This window comes from Vulpes lagopus, chromosome 8 (assembly GCF_018345385.1).
Source record: "Vulpes lagopus strain Blue_001 chromosome 8, ASM1834538v1, whole genome shotgun sequence".
Taxonomy (NCBI): domain Eukaryota; kingdom Metazoa; phylum Chordata; class Mammalia; order Carnivora; family Canidae; genus Vulpes; species Vulpes lagopus.
In genome coordinates, this window is record NC_054831.1 from 117,367,854 (window position 1) to 117,385,146 (window position 17,293).

At 41.4% G+C, this 17,293-nt stretch overlaps 1 protein-coding gene and 1 non-coding gene across 6 annotated transcripts in view; both read right to left on the reverse strand.

The window, feature by feature from the left end:
• AZIN2 (antizyme inhibitor 2) overlaps positions 1 to 17,293 on the reverse strand; it is a 35,079-nt gene that overhangs the window by 5,936 nt on the left and 11,850 nt on the right. For 2 of the 5 annotated variants that reach the window (XM_041766403.1, XM_041766402.1), the window contains exons 8-10: positions 16,223 to 16,385; positions 14,923 to 15,035; positions 7,179 to 14,249 (exon numbers count right to left, since the gene is read on the reverse strand). In XM_041766403.1, coding sequence (XP_041622337.1) covers positions 13,875 to 14,249; positions 14,923 to 15,035; positions 16,223 to 16,385 — 651 coding nt within the window. In that variant the 3' untranslated portion in view covers positions 7,179 to 13,874. Of the gene's footprint in view, positions 1 to 972; positions 5,868 to 7,178; positions 14,250 to 14,922; positions 15,036 to 16,222; positions 16,386 to 17,293 lie in introns of those variants that run through there. The other 3 variants (XM_041766401.1, XM_041766399.1, XM_041766400.1) reach the window with 3 other exon arrangements.
• Positions 7,474 to 7,580, reverse strand: LOC121498286. The gene has a single exon (XR_005989683.1). It is a non-coding gene; the product is annotated as a U6 spliceosomal RNA (small nuclear RNA).

Consider the following 17,293-nt stretch of genomic DNA (forward strand, 5'->3'; position numbering starts at 1 on the left):
AGCAGATCTCCCAAGTGGTCCCAGACAAGGGGCCTCCTCGCTGCATCAACTGGCTGCCCTCCTCAAAGAGGCCCAATAAGTGACTGGATCCACAGAAGAAACAAGGTCAAACATTTATAATGTCTAATGGTCCTAATGGAGTCCTTAAATAATTCCCCAACTCTTAAAGAACAAAGCAATAATCCCTATTCTACATAAAGTGCACAAAAATATTTTTTAAAAAATGGAACGAACAAGGGCAACACACAAAAAGGAAAACAACAAAAACATATGGTCAGAATTTAACTTGTGAACATACAGGAAAATCTAAAACAAAACCATAACTAACCAAATCTCCGCTCATAACCAAAGAATCACCTTCAGTGATTTATTTCTCTATGGAAGACAGGAACAATATGAGCAAGGCGACCACCGGCTTCATCATAATATGGAAAATATAGATCCACAATGCAAATCTAATTTTCTCAGTATATGTCAATATGGCATTCAATAGCCTATAGCATCTATTCTTGATTACAACTACAGACAAAACAAAATCAAGCCCTGCAAAGCAGAGACTATTTAAAGAGGTAACTCTAACTTAATGGATATACATTAGAATGGCCTCATTTCAGAACCAAAACCAACCTTAGTAATTAAGTTCAGCTCTTCATTTTCCAGATGAAGAAACGGGAGAACCAGGCTCAGAGAGATTAAGTTAACTTGCCTAAAGTTACTCAGCTATTATATGGTAAAGTCAGGACTCAAACCCATGTCTTCTGACTCCCAAGCCTGAAGCTTTCTGTCACCATTCTTACTTTATATATCATGAGATGTGTGGGCAATAGCTATTGGGGGGGGGGGGACAAAGAGGTATAATACATAGAAAATGGGAAAAAAATCACATTGCAGGGACTCCTGGGTAGCTCAGTGCCTTTGACTCAGGTCGTGATCCAGTATTTGCTTGTCTGCATCCTGGGGTCTTAGGATTGAGTCCCGCATTGGGCTCCCCACAGGGAGACTACTTCTCCCTCTGCTTATGTCTCTGCCTCTCTCTCTCTGTGGTGTCTCATGAATAAATAAATAAAATCTAAAAAAAAATCATATTGCAGATAACATGTTTGCCTACCTAGAAAATCCAAAGGAAAGGGGATAGTTTTTGGGGAAAATCAATGTGTCTCAGCATGCAAGCCGTTGTCTCAGCTCAGAAACACAGGCAAATGTTTCCATTCACAATAGTAATGAAAGCATTATGTTATTAAATTCTTGGATATACTTGGCCCACAATAACTTATTCAAAGAAAATAATAAAACCTTAATGAGAGAAATAAAATACAAGAGCTCTACTTCTCCTAGCTGGAAAAACTTAATAAAGCAAAACAGAGAATTTTCTCCTATTTAATAAATAGATTAAGTAGGCTAATTGAAATCCCCAAGATATTTTTCTGGATGTTATAAGTGGCATGATAGAATAAATGTGAGCCTATCAAAGAATACTAATAAGCAATAATGACAGACTCCATTTTTATTAAATATTTAATTCCTACAAAAAATATTTGTACCATGTTTAAGATAGAAAGAATAACAATAAAATGAATATCAGTGTACCCACCACCAGCTAAATAAATATAAAATTTCCAATATCTTTGAAACCCCCATGTGGCCCACCCCAATGACATGCCACTTCCCTTCCCCCTCCAAAGGTAGCCATTATCCTGAATTTTGTTTTCATTATTCTCCTGCTCTGTTTAGCACAGTATTTAGTTTAGTACACTTTTGAAATTTGTGTAAGTGAAATTATAGAGTATGTAATCCCAGCAATTTTCTTTTTTTGTTGAAACTTACATTCCCAAGATTCATCCAACTGATATATATATATATATATACCCTTAATTCACAACATGCTGCATCCAATTCATTATATGGAATACACAGTAATTTATTTATCTATTACCCTGCCAACAAATGTTAATGTTGTTTCCAATGTTATATATTATAAAAATTGCTCCTGTGACCATTCCTCATATATATCCTCAAATTCACATGCCAAGAGTTTCTTGACAATATATATCTAAGAACTTGCTGGAAGGTAGGGTACACACATGTCTCACTTTATCTGAGTAGTGACAACTTGTTTCTCAAAATAGAAATACCAACTCCTACCTGTCAATGTCTAAGAGATCCAACTACTCTATACCCTTACCAACTCTTGATATTGTCATGCCTTTAATTTTTTTCTAATCTAGTCAGTAGAAAATGGTGTCTCCTTTTCATTTAAGTTCATGTTTCCTTGATTATCAACGAGGTTGGGCAGTTTGTCATTTTTCTATTTGGATTTCCTCCTCTGTGAACTGCCTGTTAATGTATTTTGTCTATGTCTCTCTATTGATTTCTATTTTGTATTGCTTTTCTTATTATTTTCTTAAGATTCTTATGTAAGAATCCTTCATATATTCTGTGTACTGATCTCTTATCCAGTTGTATGTATGTTTCCATATTTTCTCCTAGGGTGTGATTGCCTCTTTCCTTTTGCTGACAGATGAACAGAAGCTCTTTGTTTTAATTAATTAATTAATTAATTAATTAATTTTTTTCTTTGTTTTAATTTAGACAAACATCAGTCATTTCCTTTTCTGGTTTCTAAGAGATTCTTCACTGTTCTTCCCTGTTTCAAGGTTAAACTGATATTCTCCTATATGGATTCCTGGGATTTATATTCATGTGTGCATTGAGATAGGGATTCAACTTCATTTTTTGCATATAGACAATCAGATGTCCCAGCACCATATATTAAACTATCCTCAGTGATCTGCTTTTCAAGCCTTGTCAAAAAACAAGTTTCCAGATATATATTGGGTTTTCCTGTGGTCTCAACTATGTTGTCTATTTTTTTTATGACGGTGTCCAAACTAAACCATTTCAACTACCTTCAATGTTGGCAATTATATTATCTACTTATATGTATATTTTTATTGTGTATAATCTATTATCCATTATATTATCTATATTTATGATTTTATGGTTATTCTAAACATTTACATTTTAACATGCATGCCTAACTTAAAGTCTAAAATTAACCAATATCTTCCTCTCAGTTAAAAACCTTAGAACACCAACTTGGTTCCTTTACTTCCCAACTTATATTCTATTGCTGTCCAGTGTTTTAGTTTATCTTATTTGTGGCAGAGGCTGCTAGTTGCCTACACCAACACTTCCAATCCTCAATTTTTGCTAGACACAGGACCATCTAGAAAGACCATGTTTGCTAACATTCCTTACAGGTATTCATGGCCATGGGACTAAGATCTTAGCCCCAGCAAGATGATGACACCTAGAAATAGGTACAACTGGAAGCAATATGCTTAAACCACCAAACTAGCTCTGAATTGCCTACATCCAGACATTTACATGAGAGTGAAATAAGCCTCGATATCTTGTTCAAGTCAGGTAACTTGGGATCTGCTACTCACAGCAGAGCCTAATCATAACTTAAAACTGTTTTTAACCCCAAAAATATTATTCGTGGTGGTAGTGGTGGTGACAGTCAGTGATCCTTTGGATAAACCCTCATATTTAGCTATCTTTGGTCACCATTCCTTCTCGCAACTCAGACCATCCATCTGGAATCATTTTCCTTATGCCTGAAATATATCCTTTAGAACTTTCATTAGTGAAGATCTATTCTCAGTATTTGCTTGTCTGAAAATGCCTACATTTCATACTCATTCTGGAAAAACAATTTTGCTGGATACAAAATTCTAGGTTGATATATTAAAGCTGCTATTCTAATATCTCCTACCTTCATTATTATGGGAGAAAAGCTTTAAGTCTGTCATTCTTCTATAGGTAGTCTTCTATCTGTCTCATTTCTATCACTAGTTTTAAGATCTTCTCTTTGTCTTCAGTATTCAGTTTCATTAATATGTTGCCTATGTGTGGGATTCATTGGATTTCCTAAATCTGAAAACAGGTCTTCCTCTCTGCCATTCTATTGACTCTCTGCCAGTTACTAACTTATTGCCTCTCAGCTCCCAATTCACCTTTCTTTGCCTTGCTTTGTGGTACTGGAGCTGAACCCTTGCCAGGTAGCTCTATGTTAAGTTTTGTCAACAGAGATTGCTGGAAAGATACTACAAGGACAGATCAGGAAAAAGAGACTTTCACTCATCATACTGTGTTCTGTGTAGTCCCTATGGCTCAGTGTACAAGGGTCTGGTAGCCTTCACCTCAGTGGTCCTCACAGTTCAGCCTTGGCCCATGCCCTCCAGCAAGCTTCTCCTCCACTCAGCAGCAGGCTACCCCTGAGATCCAGTTGTGGTGGGGCAGAAGGAGAGGGAGAGAGAGAATCTTAAGCAGGCTCCACACCCAGAATAGGGCCCAATACAGAGCTCAAGGCAGAGCTGATCTCACGACCCTGAAATCATGACCTGAGTCAAAATAAAAAATTGGAGGCCTAACCACATGAACTACCCTGTGATCAAGTACCTCTTGATAACAGTGGTCACATTTTAAATTTCTTATTTCTTTAAACATTATAAACATTCTGTTTTAACATCTGATAATTCTAATACATGAAATAATTGCAGGTCTGGTTCTGTTGTCTATTCTGCTGGTTTTCCCTCACGGTGTTTGCATTTTGCAATTTTTTGACTGCAAGCTCATGTACTTTGGCACTTGTGAGAATTCTTAAAAGCCTAGGCTAAAGATTTCTACTCCAGAGAGACATTGTGTTTGCTTCTGAAAGGTAAAATAAATTCTAGCCTTGACGTTTTTCAGACAGCACAGTTGTCTGAATATGAATTTGGGCAACAAAGCCAAAAAAAAAAAAAAAAAAGCTAGCTTATGGCTCTAAAGTATCAATTTTGTATCTTCTTCCAACCACTACCAAGATTCAAAAAATGTCTTTTTGCTGTCCTCCTCTGTGGGATAGGTGTTTTTCTGGTTTACCCTTACACTGACGATTATGTACTTTTTTCAGGTTCTCAGCTTTATGCGAGGGATTCTATCAGATTGTCCATCCAGACTGAGGCCCTTAGGAACCCATGCAGCTATCAAAACCAAAGACCAACACCCCAAGGGTTCAGCATACACTCCCAGAGAGAAAGCCAGTTTCAAAGTTGGGTTTTCTCTCTGGGTTAATGAATTCATTTAATACATATTTGAATAGCTACTATTTTACATGCTTGGGACACACTAGTGAAAAAAGACAAAGTCCTTCTTCTCATTGTGTTTACAGTCCAGCAGGAGGGAGGCAAACAACAAAATAAAGAAGTAAATTAAGAGATAATAAATGGTACTGAATAAAAGAAAGCACAGAGCAGGGGGAAGGGCAGGTGGCAGTATTAAGGAAAGTATAAGGCCTCACTGAAAAGATGACCTCAGGCAAAGATGCAAAGGAGGTAAAGGAATGAGCCTGTGTGGTACCTGGAAGAAAGGTGATCCAGGAAGAAGGAAAAGCTGGTGCAAAGATGCTAAAGCAGGGACATGCCATGAGGAACTCTTCCACAAGGAACTGCAGAGAGGCTGCCATGACTGTGATAGGATGGGCAAGAGGGAAAGTAGTGAGGGAGGGGATCAGAGAGGAGACAGGGGCAGATCACAAAGGGTCTTAGAAGCCCCTGGAGGACTTTTGCTTTAATTTGGAGTGAGACAGGAGCCAGGGCAGGGTTTCAGGCAATTTTAATAAAGCTAGACATGATTTGACTTACATTTTAAAAGAATTCCTCTGGCTAGTGGGTGGAGAATAGGCTGGCTTTTACTCAAAGTGGAGATGCCTGCTTTCACTTAATTTTGACCTCTGAAGGATCCCCTGCTTTCTTGTAAGTCAGGATACAGTTTTCTTTGTTGTCAGTGGGGAGGCTGTTCAGAGTATCTAGACTGCCACATTGCTGGAAATAGAAGGCACCCTACTGGTTTTCTAAACACAACACAAAGCTATTGCGAAAACTATGGAATAGGCTGAACAAAGGAAACAAATTATCAAAAAACAGGATAAAGACAAGAGATGAAAAAAATAAAATTACTGTGCAGTATGGCAAAGCAGTAATAAAACAAAAAAGCAGTTGAAATCATAACAAGAATTTTTAAGACAAAAACTAGCCAGATCCACATTTAACAATGCTATTGCAGCACATTCAAGACAGAGTCACGCTTCATAACCATAAATCACTAGAATAAAACACAATAGGCGAGTTAAGAAAGCCCAATCCTGTCAACAGAGAGAGGGTCTCCAGACAGAGTGGAGTGACTGAGGCTTGTGCCCTGGATTTGGGGTCCCAAGATTCTTTTTTTTTTTTTTTGATTTTTTAAAAAATTTATTTATGATAGTCACAGAGAGAGAGAGAGAGGCAGAGACACAGGCGGAGGGAGAAGCAGGCTCCATGCACCGGGAGCCTGATGTGGGATTCGATCCCGGGTCTCCAGGATCGCGCCCTGGGCCAAAGGCAGGCGCCAAACCGCTGCGCCACCCAGGGATCCCCGGGTCCCAAGATTCTTATAAAACTCCTGTGGTACTTGCCCCCTCTGGGTCCCTTCCTACACCCAACTATACCTTGCATTTATAAAATGCCAGTACTGGGGATCCCTAGGTGGCTCAGCAGTTTCGTGCCTGCCTTTGGCCCAGGGCGTGATCCTAGAGACCCAGGATCGGGTCCCATATTGGGCTCCCTGCATGGGGCCTGCTTCTCCCTCTGCCTGTGTCTCTGCCTCTCTCTCTGTGTCTCTCATGAATAAATAAATAAAATATTAAAAAATAATAATAATAAAAATAAAATGCCAGTACATAGTTACTAAATTGTATCTTTAACCCTAAATATATGTCATCTTAGACCACTCCATGAACATTTAAAATGTTTATACATTAAAAAGTCCACCTGGGGGGGATCCCTGGGTGGCGCAGTGGTTTGGCGCCTGCCTTTGGCTCAGGGCACGATCCTGGAGACCCAGGATCGAATCCCACGTCAGGCTCCCGGTGCATGGAGCCTGCTTCTCCCTCTGCCTATGTCTCTGCCTCTCTCTCTCTCTCTCTGTGACTATCATAAATAAAAATAAAAATTAAAAAAAAAAAAAGTCCACCTGGGGATCCCTGGGTGGCTCAGCAGTTTAGCGCCTGCCTTCGGCCCAGGGTGTCATCCTGGAGTCCCAAGATCGAGTTCCACGTCAGGCTCCCTGCATGGAGCCTGCTTCTCCCTCTGCCTGTGTCTCTGCCTCTCCCTCTCTCTCTCTCTCTCTCTCTGTGTGTGTCTCTCATGAATAAATCAATAAAATCTTAAAAAAAAGTCCACGTAACATATCAGCATTTAAAGAAAACCATACTTTCCAATATATGTTTTATTCAAAGTTAAAAAATAATGTGTATTGACACTAAAAAAAGAAAATCAAAGTAAATTTTAACAATAATCATCTCTGAATGGTGGGCTTAAAGGATCACTTTATATGGCCATTTGCACTAGATTTTCCCTAATAAACATTTTCTCTCTCTCTCTCTCTCTCTTTTAATTTATGGGACACTTCACAAATTTGCGTGTCATCCTTGCACGGGGGCCATGCTAATCTTCTCTGTATCATTCCAATTTTAGTATATATGCCGCCAAAGCCAGCACTACACATTCTATTTCTACAATAGAAAAAAATATGTATAAAATAAAGGTAATCTATAACTTGCAGAGCACAAAAGGTAAAGAGGGACAAATTCCCTATTAATGGCAGTGCACATAGTTAAGACACATGATAGTATGTTGAAACTTCTATGAAAGAATAACAAAGAATCACAAAACTAAAACCAACAGACTGAGGAAAAAAACTATTTGTGTCAAATATTATATGAAATACACACATACACATACACACACACACACACATGCATATACAAGCTCATCTTCGTTTGTAAGAGAAATTCCAAATTAGGTAAATGGAGGATATAAAATGATATTGACATAAAAAATAAAACAACAAATAAAATGCTTTATACCTGTCAAAAAGACAGAAATGAAAGAAATACTGAGATATATACCATTTCAGATAAATTAGCCAACAAGAAAAAGTCACAGCATGCACTGCTAGTGAGCTTATTATGAAATGAGCCTGCTGCTTACAGTATAGATTGGGCCAAACTTTGAGGAAAACAATCTGGTAATATGTATCAAGACACCTGAAAATGCTCATAACTTTTTACCTGGTAATCCTATTTTAGGGACTCATCATAAGAAAACAGGTTTTTTTTTTTTTTAATTTTTTATTCATGAAAAACAGAGAGAGAGAGAGGTAGAGACACAGGCAGAGAGAAAGGCAGCCTCCATGCAGGGAGCCTGATGTGGGACTCGATGCGGGACTGGATGTGGGACTCGATCCCAGGCTCCAGGATCACATCCCAGGCCAAAGGCGGCACTAAACCGCTGTGCCACCCGGGCTGCCCAGAAAACAGTTTTTTTAAAGGGAATCCACCTTCAGTGTGTAACTTGAGCCAGTCACACAAAGACACTAACAAAGAGCATTTTAGGCAGAGGTAGTTCTCACAAACACATGAATGAACAATAAGCAACAACTAGCAATGTCCAGGGTGCCTGGGTGACTCAGTCAGTTGAGTATCCAACTCTTGGTTTCAGCTCAGGTCATGATCTCAGGGTCGTGGGACTGAGCCCCACACTCAGCAGGGAGTCTGCTTCCCTTCTCCCTTTGCTCCTCCCCAGTGCTCACACACTCACTCTATCGCTCTCCAATAAACAAATAAATCTTTTTTTAAAAAATTAGCCACGTCCAAAAGCCCAGTAATAGGAAGACTTTATCTGGAGTCAATAATTTTACAGGAAAGTAGTTAAGAGCCTATTCTCTGGCAACACCCAGGTAATCAAAGACAAATAAGTCATGCACCCTACCCCAAGCAGTTCACAGTCTGCAGTTAAAAAATTCTACCCTTTGTTAGCTGTACACTTTGAGCAAATTGCTTCAGCCCCATGCCTCAGTTTTCTCATCTGTAAAATGGGTCTCATAACAGTATCCACATATAGGATTATCATAAAGATTGAGTAATGCCATGTAAAGTGCTTAGAACAGGACATGCTGCAACAAGTGCATGGTGGCTTCACCGGCCACCAGTGAATGTGAGGTTCACAGCCACATGCCATTTGGTGTGTCTGGTGAAAAAGGGGTTGACATTATAGATAAATTGCATTGCAGAGCTCCTCCCTCCTTTGTTCCTTTAAATTTTGGGTTGCTCCTGTAATTTTTAAAGATTGATTCAATTCCAACATACAGCACCTACTATGTGCCAGGTGCACTGGGGAAACAATCTCTGTCCTCAAGGGGCTCATAGCTTATTGGGAGATCTATTCATTCATCATACATTCAACAAGTAGTTATCAAATACCTATAGTATACCAGGCACTGTGCCGATCCTGGGAATTCAGAGGGAACAGGCAAGCTAAGTGGCTGCCCTCACAGAGCCTGCATGCTAGTGGGGAGAACAGGTTATAAGCAAGGAAACAAAAACAAATAAGAATAACCTCAGATTCTGACATATTATGAAGAAAATCAGCAGGGTAACAAAATTATCTGGTAGGGAGAAGCAAGCCCACTTTAGAGAGAGTAATCAGGAATGGTTTCCCTGGAGAGGTAACATCCAACCTGAGACATACCAGATGAGAATAAGGAGATCATTTCAGGAGCAAGGGGAAGAGCATTTCGTCAGGTGAATGCAATGGTCCCTAGGTCTGAAGGAGCTTAGGTGGTCCAGGAGCAGAAAGGAGGCTACTGGGACTGGAGCAGGTGAGTGAGGGGCTCAGTGGGGATAAATGTGGTTAAAGATGTGCGCAGAAGCCTTGCAAGCCAGGGTAAGAAGTTTAGGTTCTATTCTAAGAGTAACAGGGAGCCACTGAAAGTTTTAAGCAGAGGAGAGATATGATCTTTGGGTATTTAACAAATCACTTTGTCAACAGTGTGGAAGGCAGGAATCAGGGCAAGAAGATTAGTTAATGGTTGCTATACTGGCCCAAGAAGGGATGATGGCAGCTTGCACTCTGCCCTGGTGGCAGGGAAGAAATCAGATGCATTCCAAGTATATTCTGGAATCAGACTGAAAAACTGCAGGTGAACTGCCTGAGGGGAGAGAAGGAAGCAAGAATCGAGGATAATACCAAAGTACTACAGCTTGAACAGCTGGATGGGTGGCTGTGCTGTACTGAGAGAAAATGGTGGCAAGGAAGTAGTTTAGGTTGGAAATCAAGAGTTCAGTTCTGAACAAGATAAATTTGAGTGCCTGTAAGACACCCAGTAGAAATAGCAAGTGGGTCAGTGGATACAGGAGTCTGGAGCTTGGGAGGACAGTGCAGACTAGAGATATAAATTTGAAAATGATGAGACTATAGATGATATTGAAAACTTCAGGCTGGAAGAACTCACCTAGGAAATGCTTGTAGGCAGAGAAGAGGCTCGAGAATGGAGATCTGAGAGTCAACATTCAGGGGGTGAGCAATGGGGAACATGCTAGAGAGACAAGGTGAGAATGACAGAGGAAGAGGCAAAGCCAAGAGCGTGAAGTTGGAGAAAGATCAGCGGCTAGAGACAGAGGTGCCACCATTGGGCTAGCCGCATGCAAGGAACTTTCAAGAGCATCTTCTTTATAGCTGTGCAATTAATGTCCCATTGGGAAGGTTTTAAGAGGGAATGAAAGCTGAGGGAGCAGGGGCAGTGAGTTCAGGCCGCTGGGTAGAGAGGCTCAGATACAAAGGGCAGTAACTGAAGAGAAGGTTACAAAGCCTCTGAAAGAAGAGGAAATATGTGTGTCCAATAAATATACAGAGGAATATCCAACTTCATTAGTAATCAGGAGCATGCAAGTCAAGACAGGAGAAACCATTTCACATCCATTCAAATGTTGAAAGTCTGACAAGACCAAGTGTTAGGGAAAATGTAGATCCATCCAGTCTCTTAGATACTGCTGGTGGGATCATCAAGTAGTACAACTGCTCTGGAAAACCATCTGGCACTGTCTTCTGAAAGCTGAACATTCATGTGTCCTAGCTATGCCCAGTGATTCCACCCCTTGCTCTTGTGTCACAGAGGCACAAACAAGAACATTCGGAGTGCAGATTTCACAGTAGGGAAGACCTAGAAACAACCTAGTGCCTTGAGAGGACAGCAGACAGATTAGCGGCAGTGTGCTTGCCAACAGTGTAAACCAGCAGTCAAAGGGACGGACCTAAAGCACATACAGCAGCGGAGATGCATCTTAGACTGTGCAGTACATTTTTTTAAACAGTTCCAAAAGGTTACATACATCATAACATCCTTTTTGTAAAGTAAAAAAAACAAATTATAAATACATTTAGGAATAAACTTTAATGTGCCAAAACTACATGAAAGAAGACATATGAATGGTGAACAAGCACATGAAAAGAGGCTTAACATCATTAATCAAATAAGAAATACAAATCCAAACCACAGTGAAATGTCACCTCCCACCTGTTGGGATGGCTATTCTCAAAAAAGAAAAGATGGCCAGGGTTGACAATGTTGTGGAAAAATCGGAACCCTGGTGCACTGCCAGTGGGAATGCAAAATGATTCGGTCACTATGGAAAACAGAATGGTGGTTCCTCAAAAAATTAAATGTGATCCAGCAATCCTACTTCTGGGTATTTATCCAAAAAAAATTGAAATCAGGATCTCTAAGAGGTATTAGCAGTCCTGTGTTCATCGCAGCTCTATTAATAGCTACCAAGACCTAAATGTCCCTGGATGGATGAATGGATTAAAAAAATGCTGTATCTACATACAATGGAATATTATCAACCTTATCAAAGATTGCAACATGCAATAGTGTGAATGAATGTTGAGGAAATTATGCTAACTGAAATGAAGACAAATACTGCATGCTTGTATTTATATGAGGTGTCTAATACTCAAACTCACGGAACAAAGAATAGAAGTGTGGGTGCCAGGGGTTGATGGGAGGGGGAAATGGGAAGTTGATAATCAATAGACATGAAATTTCAGCTCCACAAGATGAACAAGTTCTTAGAGATCTGCTGAACCACAGTGTGCCTATAGATAACAGTACTGGATCATACACTTAAACATCTGTTACAAGAGTAGATCTTACATTAAATGCTCTTACCACAATAGAAGAAAAAATGATATTAAAAAAAAGAGGGGATCCCCAGGTGGCTCAGCGGTTTACTGCCTGCCTTCGGCCCAGGGTGTGATCCTGGAGTCCCGGGATCGAGTCCCACATCAGGCTCTCTGCATGGAGCCTGCTTCTCCCTCTGCCTGTGTCTCTGCCTCTGTCTCTCTCTCTCTATGTCTCTCATGAATAAATAAATAAAATCTTGAAAAAAAAAGAAAAAACCTGTATAAAAAAAAGGTAATACATGAGTCAAAACAGTGGGTACTTTGCATGGGAAGACACAAAAGAATGAGGCAGTAAAATGATAAGAATGCTTATTTCACTAAAAAGAAAGCAAAGACAAGTCCTCCCATAGAACATTTTTATCCCAAAACTAATTGGGAATCCACTGAAACCATGAAATCTAACTACCTAGTTTCAAAGAAATACAGAGCATGGAGTAACATATTCCATAGCACCGAAGGGAAATCCAGGGAACCCACCAATCAGGAAAATCCAGAATGCAGGAAGCTTTAGGACTGACAACTCCATTTCATCAACAAATAATTAAAAAAAAAAAAGTTTCAGGAAACCAATAGGTTAAAAGAGAGGACAATTGACCAAATGCAGTATGTGGACCTTTTTTGGCTACTGATTTCAGCAAATCAACTAGAAAAACCATTTATGAGGCAGGATGATAGTGGCTGCTATGCAATTGTTTATTTTTAATTTGATAATGGTATTATATTTTTCTAAAGTCCTTTCCTTTTAAAGATGTATACTAGAAGATTTTTGCAAAAATTCCACTAACACTTGTTCTGTAGTTTTCTGTGCTTTTTCTCATGACACTGTTAACAGTCTGTGTACTGATCACACACGCACGCCTCTACCCAGCAGGACTGTATTTCCAAAGCGTAGTCAGTTCTGTCTCACCACCTACTGTCCTGTGCAAGCCTCAGCATAGTGCTTTGCATACTGAGAGTACTCAAATATTTATTAAATTTTTTAAAAGATTAAAAAAAATTAAAAAAGAAAAAGGAAAAAAAAATTTTTTTAAAAGAAAGAAAACAAACAAAAAAGGAGCCAAGCAAGCTCCAGCAATAAGAAGTATACTCTGAACCAAGGATTGATTATGTTTAACATAACTTTCTGTGCCTGAGGTCCAAACACAAAGTCCTGGGGATGAAGAGCAGGGTTTCAAAGCTGCCATCAAGACTTGTGAAGGGAAAAAAAAAAAAAAAAGACTTGTGAAGGGGACCTTCTTGGGGAAGAAGGTGCAGATGCCTCCCCCCACCCACCCCCACCCGCCAGGCTGGGTGCCTCTGACACACTCCCAATACAACTCTAGCTAATTTATTCCGTCTGCTGTCATCTGTCTCCACCACCAGACTGGGGATCCACCCTGGATCTGGTCACATGGCTAGACCCAATAAGTGGCTGACAGACCAAAGGAAGAAACTTCAACATCATCCAGAGGAGGAATAGGGCTGACCACAAAGAGGGTCAGTAATATCTCAGTGCCTAAGGCAGGAATACTGACTGGAGATGAATCAGAATGAAGACTGTGGATAGGGGGTGGGCTGGGCCCATAGTCCTGCTCACCCGAGTGGGGAGCAGGTCAGGAATTCCAACGGCAGGCCAAGAGGGTATGGAGGGGGGCAGGACCGGGGAAGCAGCCACTGCCTGCTGTGTGCCCTGGGGCGCCTGGTCCTTTCTTGGTGCAGTAGAACGTGGGAAACCACAAGAATGCAGGCAGGGCTAGCGCATGGCAGTGGAAAACTAAATTCCTGCGCACATCAAGGAGGCTTACTCCCATTAGCCAGAGGAAAACCACATTTCACAACCCTGCAGTGGAACGAGGATATAATCAAGTCGTGGCATGGGCACCTGGGGCAGGAGTGCTCCTTCTGCCTGTGAGAAATAAAGGGCAGGAAGAGCAGAAGAGCTACAAGAAGGAGCTGACATTTGAGTGGGTCTTGAAAAACTAGACAGGGTGGAAAGAGAGAGGAAAACAAAAATACACTGAGTGTGAATAATAGTCCAGGGGCTGGTGAGACACTGAGGTTCCCTCCAGAAAGGGGGCCACAGAAACAAAGGCCTGGAGATTCGAAAATACAACAGGGTGTCTGATTTTCTTTCCCCTCTTTGGCCATTCCTGTTCCCTTGTTGACCTAGAAAAAAAACCATGAAAGATGAACTGCTTCTTTTTACTTCTAGATATTCACCCCAGGGCTTGATCAGAGACAGATGTCAACATAGAGCAAAACAGGAAACCAAACCAAGTAGGGTTAGATGGGTTAAAATACTATGTAGTCCTCAAAAAGTATATTGTCAAAGGTTAGCTAATGGCATGGAAGGAGCTATACCTCATATTGAGTGGGAAAAAAGCAGTTACAAAACACAGTCCAACTTTATTTTTTGAAAACAGAATACATTTTTTAAGGACTGAAAAGAAATCTAATGTTCAAAGGATCTCTCTCCACAAGGTGGGACTATGGGTGATCCTCATCATCCCGCTATTTTCTACAATGACTGTTTTTACTTTTTCAAAACTAGATAAAAACACCCCCAGTAGGGCAGCCTGGGTGGCTCAGCGGTTTAGCGCCGCCTTCAGCCCAGGGCGTGATACTGGGGACTCAGGATCGAGTCCCACATCGGGCTCCCTACATGGAGACTGCTTCTCCCTCTGCCTGTGTCTCTACCTCTCTCTCTCTCTCTCCTCTCTGTATATTCTCATGAATAAATAAATAAAATCTTAAAAAAAGAAAAAACCAACATGTGATTTTAAACACCCACCCCCACACCCATAATTGAAAAGAGGCCTGTGGGTGGGGGTAGGCTTACCTTCTGCAGGATGGGGGTGGGGCAGGTGTTGTCAAACAGGACCGAGTTGAAGATTCCATACACGCCCTCACCGAGGTGGTACACGATGGTCTTGGGGGTGGAACCAGTTTCCTCTGTGGGTGGGGAGAATGGTCAGGGGCAGCACAAGCAGCCACGTGAAGGAGTGGGGAGCTGGCACAATGGTCAGCTCAGCAAGGATGACGGGTAACTAAAGCAAAAAAGGCTGCCCCTTCCTCAACTATGGGGTTGGTCCTGCTGCCCCCAGGACATGAGGTTCATGTGGAGCACACTCACCCCTGCAGCTGAGCGGCCCTGCCCAGGACATACTTCCTGCCTGCAAAGGCAACAGAACATTCCTCCCCAAACTCGATGTCCCAAGAGGGTAAGCCACTGGTTCAGAGGCACACAATGGGACAGTGCCTGAGCTGAAATGAGAAACCAGGTCTCCTGGCTGGTCTAGATATAGTAATTGTCCAGATTTATAAAGGAAGCCAGAAGAACATCATCTACACACACACACACACACACACACACACACACACACACACACGCACACACCAGACATTCTAACTACCTGGAGCCCATCATCCCTCCAAATGGATTCTTAGGGGAAGACACACAGACCTCAGCTCTCCTGCCTGAGATCTTGGAGCAAAAGGCAAAGCCCCAAGATCAGAACTCCTGCCCCACTCCTCACTCAAGGGGCTGATCTATCTGGAAGGGCAGGGATGAGCCCTGATGTTGCAGCGTGGGCAGAGAACCCTGAGTCAGCCCAGCCTAAAATTGAATCCAGGCACTGGCCCTTACCAGCTGTGTGACTTTGGGCTAGTGACTCAGCCTCTCCATGCCTATATTCTGTCATCTATAAAGTAGGCTTAGACGAATATAAGTTGTCATTAATTATTTTCATTATGTTATGAGAAGCAATAGGATGAGTAAGAGCCTGTGCTTTGGAGGGGAGACAGACATGGGGTCGAATGCAGGCATTACTTTTTATTATTAAGCAATTCACTTGCATTCTCTTTGGCTCTCAATTTTCTCATCTGTACAATGGGTTAATAAAGTATCTGCTCTCCCTAAGGTTGTTTTTATCTCAATCTTCATAAAATAGAAATATGCATAGAAAAAGTTGCACTACACAAGTTGTCTTGGGGGTGAGGGAACTTGGTTGTAAGTTTCTCTAAAGCAACAATCCACCCTCCAGATTCCCCATCCCCTAAAACCAGGCCTTGCTCAGCCAGTCCACTGTCCTTAGCTTCAAGGGGGGAAAATGGGGCTCTGTTGCCCACCTGCCACCTACCCTCCCTTCCAGGCTGGTCCAGAAGAACCTCCTTCTTGGCAATGATGCTGACTGCCAAAGTGAAGGCCGAAGTCACATAGTAGCGCCCCAGTCTGGCAAGGATGTCCACACCACAGCCCTCTGGGAAGTACAGGTCCAAGGCTGAGTTGATCACAGTAGCAATCTGGTAGGACAGGGATGGAGGACAATGACTTGTTTGAAATGTGGGGTTTACATTCTGAGGACTTGCTATAGCTCCAAGTCTATTTCTTGAAAGCTTCTTTGATTTCAGAGAGAAGGACTTGGCACCTGCTAAGGCTCCAGCTGGTGGCAGCAGACAGTTAGCCAGGAAGGGAGGAGCCAGACAGAGCTGGGTCAAGACCCTTATGCTTGTGTAAATCACCTTCCTCAACGCCCCCACAATGGGAAGAGGTGTTCTTAACGTAACACTTGGTACTCGGGTTCCAGAAGCCCTGATGTAGATCTTTCTTTCATCAATGTCCAATCTGTTAAATGACATATTTTTCACAGAAAATACAGAGAATATTGAAGATCAAAATCACCCTAATTCTGTCATCCAGATTGTTAATCATTGTTAACTTTTTGGAGTGACTCCTTTAATTCTTCTTCTATACAAACACTATTTTTTATTATTAACATGATAGGGCTATATAAACGTTCTGTAACCAGTTTTACTCAAGACTCTCTGAATGACCTCACATGGAGGTCATACGAATGTACTATAATTTAACCAATTCCCGAGTGCTAGGAAAAGTCCACTGGGCTCTTGTTATGCTCATCTTTGAGGCTAACTCTGTGTCCTTCGGGGATTATTTTCTTAGGTCAGTCCCAAATTGTGGATATTCCAGGACTTGGCTCTTACTAGGGAGAGGCGTCCCCTAGTGGTTGTAGTGGGGATTGCGGTGACATATTTTTCTTGATTTCATCTCTGATGAAAATAGACAGGTGGGCTTTTCTTTCCCTTGCCCTCCCGTTTGATTTCTCATCAGCTCACCAGAGGGAGAATGGAGAGTGCCAGGCCTTCCGAGGGTTCCCAGGCTTATGAAAATAGGCCTGGTTAAGCTTCAAATA